Here is an 11,024-nt window from a genome sequence, read left to right as displayed (position 1 = left end):
GGAAAAAGGATGCGAGAGAGACGGAGGAGGATGCGAGAGAGAATGGGAGAGTGCGAGAGAGAAAGGGGGAGGATGGAGAGAGAGGAGAGAGGTGCGGGGAGAGAAAAGGGGGAGGGTGCGAGAGAGAAGGAAGGAGGATGCGAGAGAGAAGGGAGAGGATGCGAGAGAGAAGGGAGAAGGATAGCGAGAGAGAAGGGGAGAGCGAGAGAGAAGGAGAGAGAGAGGGAGAGGGGCGAGAAGAAGGGAGGGAGAGAGAGAAGGGAGGAGAGGAGGAGAGGAGAGAGAAGGGAGAAGGAGCGGAAGAGAGAAAGGAGAGGATGGAGAGAGAAGGGGGAGGAGTGAAGAGGGAGGGGAGGAGGATGCGAGAGAGAAGGGGGAGGACGAGAGAGACGAGAAGAGGATGCGAGAGAGAAGGGAGGAAGCGAGAGAGACGGAAGAGGATGCGAGAGAGATGGTAGTGGATGCCGAGAGAGACTGAGAGAAGATGCGAGAGAGACAGGGAGAGTATGCGAGAGAGAAAGGGAGAGGATGCGAGAGAGAAGGAGAGATGCCGAGAGAAGAAGGGAGAGGATGCGAGAGAGAGGGAGAGGATTCCGAGAGAGAAGGGAGAGATGCGAGTAGAGAATGGAGAGGATGCGAGAGGAGGGGGGGAAAAGAGAGAAAAGGAAGGATCTAGAGAGAGGGGAGGGAATGCGAGAGAGAAGGGGAGAGGATGCGAGAGAGAGGGAAAGGATGCGAGAGGAAAGGGAGAGGATAGCGAAGAGAAGGGAGAGGATGCGGGTTGCGGAGCTGGAGGCAGGTCAGACTTGGCAGAGGAGGTTTTCAAACTTTATAATAATTTTTATTTATCCACACACCAGACAAACACACACACACCACACACCACACACACACGACAAACACACACACACACCACACACGCGAGCGCGCGCGGCGACGCACCACCACACAGACACCATACACACACACACACAAACACACAGGCACGCGCTGCCGCGCGCGTGTACACGCACACACACACAACAAACACACACACACGCGCGCGCACATATACACAGACACATACACACCGGCACGCACCCACACAAATACACGCGCGCGCGCACACACACACACACACACACAGCACACACACATACACATATCACACATCATGCACACCAACACCACACACGTTCCACACACACACACACACACCACAACCACACACACACCACACACACACAACACACACACACACACACACGCACAACACGACACAGGGCGGCACACCACAAGCCGCCCCGCGTTCCACATCCAAAGAAAGGGGCGGAGTTACGGAAAAACCCCTTCCAAACGTTACTTCCTTAATCCTCGCCACGTGGCCGAGCGGTTAAGGCGCCCGTTCTCGAACCCCCGCCAACCGCGGGGCCGAATAACGCGGGTTGCGGGTTCGAATCACCCCCCCCCCCGCCCGGGGCTGAAAGCATGGCAAGCCCGGGCCACCCCCCCCCCCTTTTATTTATCAGAATGTTTTTTACGGCACGAGTTTGAAAATGAATTCCTAAAATAATAGATAATAACAGATATAATAATAATAATAATATTAATAAATAATAATAGTAATAAATAATAATCATAATAATAAATAATAGTAATAATAATAATAATAATAATAATAATAATAATATAACAATAATGTCACAATGATACTAATATTTCTAATACTGATAACAATATGAAGGCTATAATAAATGATGGCGATCATGATAAAATCAGAAATAATAATGAAAATGGTAAGCCAGGCAATAACCATACTGATAACGGCATAAAAGTAGTACACAATAAAAAATCAACAAAAAAAGAGAAAAAAAGGAAGAAGGAAAATGAAAAAAAGATATTGGAAACCCTCGTTGGAAAGACAGAAGGAGGTTTAAGCTGCAGCCTCGTGTGAGGATAAATGACGCACTCCCATCCCTATAAGGAAAACATTACATTTCGATTTGTATTCTTGAACGTTTTCACTCCATCCGTAACCATTGAAGAACATATACACATACGCGCGCGTGTGCGCGCATTAAATACCCCTTTTAACTTACATCTGTTGCTTCTCGCCACGGTGGCCGAGTGGGATAAGGCGCATTTTTCGAACCCGCGATCGCGGGGCTGAATACGCGGTCGCGGTTCGAGTCCCCCACGCCCGGGCTGAAGACAATTTTTTTTTTTTGTGTTTTATTTATAAGATGATTTACGAAATTATTAAATTTTGAATAAGAAAGAGAATAAAGAAAGAAAGAAAGAAAGAAAGAAGAAAAGAAAAAACGATTGCGACCTCACACGAGACTGAGAGAGGAGAAAAAAATAAAAAGGAGAACGGAATAAACAAGAGAGGAGAGAAAAGAAGAACTGAGAAACAAAAAAGAGAAACATAGACAATATGAAAAAGAGAAGAAAGAAAAAAACACTAGAGAGGAAATAAAACGAAGCAAAAAAGGTTGTGTGGAGGATGTAAGAGAAGGAGATCGGATGCGAGAGAGAGGGGAGACATGCTAGAGAGAAAGGGAGAGGATGCGAGAGGAAGTGGGAGAGGATGCGAGAGAGAAAGGGAGAGGATGCTGAGAGAAGGGGAAGAGGATGCGAGAGAAGGGGAGAGGATGCGAGAGAGAAAGGAGCGGGATGCGAGAGAGACGGAGAGAGGATTGCGAGAGAGAAAGGGGAGAGGATGCGAGAGAGAAAGGGCGAGGAGGCGAGAAGAGAAAGGAGGATGCGATAGAGAAGGGAGAGGATGCGAGAGAGGGAGACGATTCAGAGAGAATGGGAGAGTATGCGAGAGAGAGAAGGGGAGGGGCGAGAGAGATTGGAGAGGATGCAAGAGACGGAGAGAGGATTGCGAGAGAGAAGGGAGAGATGGCGAGAGAGGAAGGGGAGAGGATGCGAGAGAGAAGGGGAGAGGATGCGAGAGAGAAGGGAGAGGGATGTGAGAGACTGGAGAGAGGATACCGGAGAGAGAAGGTGCAGGATGCAGAGAGAAGGGAGCAGGATGCGAGAGAGAAGGGGAGAGGATGCGAGAGAGACTGAGAGAGGATACGAGAGAGACTGAGAGAGGATGCGAGAGAGAAGGGGAGAGGATGCGAGAGAGAAGGGGAGAGGATGCGAGAGAGACTGGGAGAGGATGCGAGAGACAAGGGGAGAGGATGCAAGACAGACTGAGAGAGGATGCGGGATGGGGGAGAGAGGGGGGAGGCAGAGGGAAGGGAGGAGAAAGGCAGGGGAAAGGCATGGGGAAGGGATGGGGGAGGGAGGGGAAGCAATAAAGAGGGAAAGACAGGGATTAAAAACTTGGAAGGAGATGAAAAAGGAGCAAAGAGAAAAAAGAACAAAAAGGTAAAAGAAATGAAGAAAGAGGAAAAAGAAAAAGGAAAGCGAAGCAGAAGAAAAAGAAGAAGATGAAGGAGGAGGAGGAGAAGCGAGAAAACAAGAAACAAGGAAATATAAACATAAAACAAGATTATGTATTTTCCATTTTGGGCGAAGAAAAAAAAAGAAAAAAAAAAGAAACAAAAGTAATCAGGAGAAGATAGAATAAAAATTGTGAAAAAAACACGAAGAAAAACGAAAAAAAACATCCCTATTCACACACAAAAAAAAGAAAAAAAGAAACAAGAGAAAAAAACAACATAAAAACGAAAAGAAAGAGAGAAATAAGAAAAAAATCATAAAAAAGGGAAAAAGAAATAACAGAAAAAACATAAATAAAGAAGAACGAAAAAAGAGAAAAGAGAGAGAAAGAAAAATGAAACAAGAGATAAAATATATATGAAAAGGGAGGAAAGAGAGAAGAGAGAGAGAGAAAAAAAAAAGAAACAAGAAAAATAGAAAAGAAAAAACACAAATAAAGAAAAAAGAAAAGAAATAAGAGAGAGAAAAAAGAAAAAGAAATGAAAAAAATAAAAAGGAGAAGATAGATAGAAATAAGAAAGAAAAAAGAAGAATAAAGAAAGAGGAGAAAATAAATATATAAAAATAAAAATAAGGAAAAAAAGAAGAACGAGAAAAAAAGAAAGAAAGAAAGAAAGAAAGAGGAGAAAAAATATAAAAGGAGAATAACGAAATACACAAGAGAGGAAAGAAAAGAAGAAAGGAAAAAAAAGAGAAAAAATAGATATATGAATAAAAAAATAAAAAAACACTAGAGAGAAAAAAAACACACACACGCGCGCACACAAACACACACACACACACACACACACACACACACACACACACACACAAACACACACACACACACACACATACACACACATACACACATGCCCGCCCACGTTCACATCTAAAAAGTGGGAGGGGCGGAGTTACGGAAATACCCCTTCCAAACATTACTTCTTAATCCTCGCCACCGTGGCCGAGCGGGTTAAGGCGCCCGTCTCGAACCCGCAACCGCGGGGCCGAATACGCGGTTGCGGGTTCGAATCCCCCCCCCCCCCCGCCCGGGGCTGAAAGACATGAAAAGCCCCGGGCACCCCCCCCCCTTTTTATTTATCAGAATGTTTTACGTAACGGGTTGAAAATGAATAAATTAATAATAATAATGATAATAATAATAATGATGATATGATAATAATAATAATATTAATAATAATAATAATAATAATAATAATAATAATAATAATAATATTAATAATAATAATAATAATAATAATAATAATAATAATAATAATAATAATAATAATAATAATAATAATAAAAACAGATTGCGACCTCACCCGGGACTGAAACACATGAAAAGACCCGACCACCTCTTTACCTCGAAAGAAAAAGCTATTATATATATTGGCAGTGAAATAGTTAAAGAAAAATAGCTAAAAAACATATATTTGAGAATTACAGAATGTGATCTTGCGAAAAGGAGTAATAAAGAGAGAGAGAGGAAAAAAAAGTTGAATATAAAAAATACAGATTTCTACTGTGTCCCGCGATAGAAAGATATAATAACCTCATGTATCATCCCACACACATTAAAAAAAAAAGATATATCAGCATTTTACATAATAAAAGTAAGAAAAGAATATTTGAAAGTACCACCCATACAGTTCGGCGCGCTACCTCTAAACACCTGCGTTTATGTTATATCTATGTATATACGTTTATATCTATATTCTCTCTCTCTCCCTCCCTCCCTCCGTCCCTCTCTCTCTCTCTCTCTCTCTCTCTCTCTCTCTCTCTCTCTCTCTCTCTCTCTCTCTCTCTCTCTCTCTCTCTCACAAATACACACACAGACATACTGGGGGGCGTGCGCGTTATATACCTTCACCTTGTGTATGTGGTGAGCGTAAAAAATATGATTAATGGTGATAATGATTGTGATAATAATTTGTTTGTGGTAAAGGTTATGAAATATGATTAATTGTGATAATGATTTTTTTATTGTGTTACTACTATAATAATAATAATAATAATATTAATATAATGATAATAATAATAATAATAATAATAATAACAATTGTAATAATATTAATGATAATGATTATAATAATAATAATAATGATAATAATGACAATAACACATATAACGATGACAATAAAAATGATAATAATAAAGTCCTGTTATATGTACTCGATTTTTTTCTTATTTTTTCCCATTCCTATATAGGGTCGCCATGATGATCTTTTATGGCCGGATGCCCCTCGCCACGGTGGCCGAGCGGGTTAAGGCGCCTGTCTCGGATCCGCGATCGCGGGGCTAAATACGCGGTCGCGAGTCCGCACACACACACACACACACACACACACACACACACACACACACACACACACACACACACACACACACACACTCCCGGGGCTGAAAAACATGAAAAGCCCTGGGCACTCCCCCACCCCCCAAAAAATAAATTTTATTTATCACAAGGTTTTACATAACGAGCAGAAAATTAATGAATCAACAACAACAATAATAAAAACAGACTGCGCCCTCGCACGGGATCAGTCCCGTGCGAGGTCGCAACCGGACACCTGTTCACCCTAAAAGAAAAAGCTTTTATATATATTGGCAGTGAAATAGCTAAAGAAAAAAAGCTAAAACATATATTTGAGAATTACAGAATGTGATCTTGTGAAAAGGAGAAATTGAGAGAAAGAGAGAGAAAAAAAAGGAAAGAAAAATTAAATATAAAAAATACAGAATTCTACTGTGACCCGCGACAGTAAGATAGAATAACCTTGGGTATCATTTCAAGAAAAAAAAGTTGAAAATATAATAACAATACCTTAAATAATGATAATAATAATAATAATAATAACAATAATAATAACAAAGAAATAAAAAACGGGAGTACCACCCTTGCAGTTGAGTGCAATACCTCTTGAGCCATGGCAGCGACTTCTGTAACACCTCCGTTTGACATATATATTCTATTTATGTACATACGTTTATATCTAAAGACACTGTCACACACACGCATGCATACATATAAGGGTTACATATAGGCAAGGGTCTTGGACCAAGAAACAGACATGAAAAAAACACTACTTAAGACTAAAAAGAAGGGAAGAATATATTACATATACATGCACATGTAGACGATGATGATGAAGATATTATTATTATTATTATTATTATTATTATTATTATTATTATTATTATTATTATTATTATTATTATTAATCATATTTGTCATAATACTAATGTTGATAACTGATAATAATCATGGTTATTATAATAACAATAATGATAGTAATTATCATAGTAACAATGACAATAATAAACATGATAAAAAGTAGCAGTGATAATGATAGTGAAAATATTAATGATAATAAAAAACAAGAATGGTAATAAAAGTGAAAATATTAATGATAACGGTGAAAATAAATTAATGATAATAATAGGAATAAAAAGAAAAAGAAAAAGAAAAAGAAAAAAAATACATTTCAATTATCGTATTATTGAACGTTTCTGAATCCATCAGGAACACATGAAGAGACACACATGCGCGCGCGCGCATTAAATACCCTTCTCACTTCCTCCCGATGCCGCTCGCCACGGTGGCCGAGCGGGTTAAGGCGCCTGTCTCGGATCCGCGATCGCGGGGCCGAATACGCGTTCGCGGGTTCGAATCCCCCCCCCAAAAAAAAAAAAACAACAACTTTTATTTATAAGAATGTTTTACAAAATGAGTAGAAATGGATATATGAATAAGAATAAAAGCAAAAAATGAAGAAAGACAGAAAGAACAAAAAAAATAAATAAAACGATTGCGCCCTCACGCGGGACTGAAACCCGGCCACCTATTCACTCTAAATTTATACCACCCCCCTTTTATTTATCAGAATGTTTTACGTAACGAGTTGAAAATGAATACTGATAATAATAGTGATAATAATAATAATAATAATAATAATAATGATAATAATAATAATAATAATAATAATAATGATAATAATAATATTCTTCTTCTTCTTCTTCGAGCTTTTCCCATTTAGTATGGGGTCGCTGCGGCGGATACGAACTTCTTCCAAGTCCTTCTGTCCTGAGTGTCAATCTCCTTTGCGCCAATGGCCTGCATATCTGCCTTGATGTTGTCCATCCACCGTTGCTTCGGACGTCCTCTTCCTCTTCTTCCCGGTGGTTCCAGAGTAAGCATTCTCTGTCCCACGTAATTCTCCTCTCTTCTCTTCACATGCCCATACCACCTCAATTTCGCTCTTCTGCTTCTCACCCCGACATTTGTTACTCCCATTCTTTCCCGGATGTCCTCATTTCTTACCCTGTCTTTCATAGTAAGACCACACGCCCATCTACACATTTTCATCTCAGCCACCTCCAATCTCTTCGTTAACTTTTTGGTTTGAGGGACTGTTTCTAACCCATACAGCATTGCTGGCTGGATCACGGTTTGGTGTATTTTTCCCTTCACTTTTATGGGTATCCTTTTGTCGCACATCACCCCAGGCATTCTTTTCCAGTTATTCCAGCCTGATTGGATCCTTCTGCTGATCTCCTTGTCGACACCTCCATCCGATTGTAGCAGACTACACAGATACTTGAATTCTGTTACTTCTGGCAGCTGTTGGTCGTCCATCAGTACGCTCCCTCCTTGCCTTCCATTTAAACACATGTACTCTGTCTTTGCTCTTGACACTTTCATTCCTCTCTTCTCCAATCCATTGTGCCACCTCTCCAGGTCCACTTCCAGGTCTGCCTTCTCTTCGGAACAAAGTATTACATCATCAGCAAACATCATGCTCCATGGGGCCTCCTTCCTAATGTCGTCTGTCAGGGTATCCATGATGATCGCAAACACGAACGGGCTCAGTGCCGACCCCTGGTGCAACCCTACTTCCACCATGAACGGCTCTGTTGTCCCTGCCACGCACCTCACCACTGTCTCACTTTCCTTGTACATGTCTTGCACAACACGGATGTACTTCTCTGGGACGTTCTTCTTTCTCATACACCACAACATCTCCCGTGGCACCCTGTCGTATGCTTTCTCCAGATCGATGAATACTCCATGCAGCTCTTTGTGACCTTCTCTGTAGCTCTCCTGCACTTGCCTCAGCGCGAAAATGGCATCTGTAGTGGACTTCCCCTCCATGAATCCAAACTGCTCTTCACTGATGTTCACCACACCTTAGTCGGTGCTCAACCATACGTTCAAATAATTTCATGCTGTGGCTCATGAGTTTTATGCCTCGGTAGTTACCACAGGCCATGATGTCACTTTTGTTCTTATAGATAGGGACGAGTATGCTCTTCCGCCACGACTCTGGGATCTTTTCTTCATCGAAAATCTTGTTGAGCATTGAGCACAAGAAAGTTACTCCTTCACCAAGGCACTTCCATGCTTCAATTGGTAAATTATCCCATCCTTCATCTTCCTTAGCGCTCTTCTCACCTCATCTTCAGTGATGGCTTCCACCTCACCAGGATTCCCCACCTGTTCCTCCTCACGTGCTTCCCTAGGATTTTCTTCATTCATGAGCTTCATAAAATACAACCGCCACCTTTCCAGAATATCCTCATCATTTGTTAACACATTCCCCTCATCGTTCTTTATCCATTTTGTCTGATAGATGTCTTTCGAGTTTTTGTCCCTTTGTTTAGCAATTCTAAGTACCTTTTTCGTACCTTCTGTTGTATCAAGGTCTTCGTAGAGTTGGTTATATGCTCTTGCCTTTGCGGTTGCTACAGCTCTTTTAGCTTCCTTCTTTGTTGTTTTGTAGTAAGCTTTGTTCTCTTCAGATGGATCTTCAAAGAGTTTCTTCTTTGCTTCCTTCTTCTCACTAATTCTTCTCTGGACTTCATCACACCACCACCACGTCTCCTTTCCAGCCTTTGCCTTTCCGGAGGTTTTGCCACAGACTTTCTCTCCCAGATCCCGCATGTCTTCTGCGATTGTTTCCCAGTCACACCTCTCTTCCTGTCTACGTCTTTCTAGGGTCTCTCTAACCTTATCTGTAAAATCATCTCTGCTCTGCGCTTCTTTTAGCTTCCACCACTTGATTTTCTGGGTTCTTGACTTCGTCTGGGGCTTTGACTTCACAACATTAAGTGTGCAAATGACTGGTCGGTGTTGGTTTGTGATGCTTTCCCCAAGAATTACTTTACAGTCTTTCGTATTCTTGTCATTTGAGAAGGCAGAGGATGTAATCTATTTGTGACTGAGTGCCTCCACTTTGGTAGGTGATCTTGTGCCTAGTGGCTTTCTTTTAGAACGTGTTAACGATCCACAAATTATGCCTCATCGCGAATGTCACGAGTTCTTCCCCACCATCATTCTTAGTACCATAACCAAATTTGCCCATCGTCTCTTCTCTGCCTGTGTTATCACCACCAACGTGTCCATTGAAATCACCCCCTATCCATAGTTTCTCCTCAGCTGGAATTTTTCTCACTTCTTCGTCCAACTCCTCCCAAAACTTCTCCTTCTCTTCGTCTGCACAACCTTGTTGCGCCGCATACACACTCATGATGTTCACCACCAGTTTACCCATCTCCATCTTAAGCTAGATGATTCGGTCTGAAGATCTTGTCACTTCTAGTACCCCCTTCTTGAGTTCCTCATCCAAAACAATTCCAACTCTGTTCTTTCTTCCATCGTCTCCTGTGTAGAACAGTTTAAATCCGTTTCCAAGTTCTTTGGGCTTACTCCCCTTCCACTTTGTCTCCTGCAAGCACATGATTCTTATCTTTCTCCTCTCCATCAGGTCCACCAGTTCGTGGCTCCTCGCTGTCATACTCCCCACATTCAGTGTTCCAATCTTCAAACCTATCGTCTCATTTTCTTTCTTCTGCCTCTCCCCCCTCCTTTGAGCTAACTTCTTTAGCCGTATTCGCTCTTGATACGGTAGCCGCTGTCCATTTCTCACGAGTGTACGGCGATGTCCTCGCGCGTCGCCTACGGGGGACGCCCTAGCCATATCATGAAATAAATGTTCCGCCTGATTCATTTTTGGATTTGGAGCACAGTTTTACGTCGGATGCCCTTCCTGTCACAACCCTCCCCATTTATCCGGGCTTGGGACCGGCACTAGAAGTGTACTGGCTTGCACACTCCCAATGGCTGGGTTAATAATATTATTATTATTATTTTTGGATCTGCTAATTAAAATAATGATATTATTATTATTATTTTAATTAGCAGATCCAAAGAAAATAATAATAATAATAATAATAATAATAATAATAATAATAATAATGATCATAATAATAATGATAATAATAATAATAATAAAAACAGTGATGATGATGATGATGATGATGATGATGATGATGATGATGATGATGATGATGATGATGATGATGATGATGATGATGATAATAATATAATGATAATAATGACAACAACAACAACAACAACAACAACAACAACAACAACAATAATAATAATAATAATAATAATAATAATAATAATAATAATAATAATAACCCTGGGTCGCTAGCAGTGACCCGGTGTTTGATTTTAATTAGCAGATCTAAAGAAATAATAATAATAATAAAAACAGATTGCGACCGCGCCCGGGACTGAAACACATGAAAAGACCCGG

The 11,024-nt window shown here is 41.0% G+C and overlaps 2 protein-coding genes across 2 annotated transcripts; both read right to left on the bottom strand.

Moving 5' to 3' along the window:
* Window positions 1–8,588: 8,588 nt before the first annotated feature.
* On the bottom strand, window positions 8,589–9,977 carry LOC119587501. The gene is made up of 3 exons (XM_037936231.1): window positions 9,735–9,977; window positions 8,873–9,598; window positions 8,589–8,768 (listed from the first exon to the last, which is right to left on the bottom strand). Exons 1-3 carry the CDS (start codon window positions 9,975–9,977, stop codon window positions 8,589–8,591), a joined length of 1,149 nt encoding a protein of 382 aa, XP_037792159.1.
* Window positions 9,978–9,983: 6 nt separating this feature from the next.
* On the bottom strand, window positions 9,984–10,397 carry LOC119587490. The gene has a single exon (XM_037936220.1). It carries the CDS (start codon window positions 10,395–10,397, stop codon window positions 9,984–9,986), a length of 414 nt encoding a protein of 137 aa, XP_037792148.1.
* Between the last annotated feature and the right edge of the window lie 627 nt (window positions 10,398–11,024).

The sequence above is a fragment of the Penaeus monodon genome, chromosome 3 (assembly GCF_015228065.2).
Source record: "Penaeus monodon isolate SGIC_2016 chromosome 3, NSTDA_Pmon_1, whole genome shotgun sequence".
NCBI lineage: Eukaryota > Metazoa > Arthropoda > Malacostraca > Decapoda > Penaeidae > Penaeus > Penaeus monodon.
The sequence above is the reverse complement of the archived record's forward strand: the minus strand, read 5'-3'. Positions and strand labels throughout refer to the sequence as shown.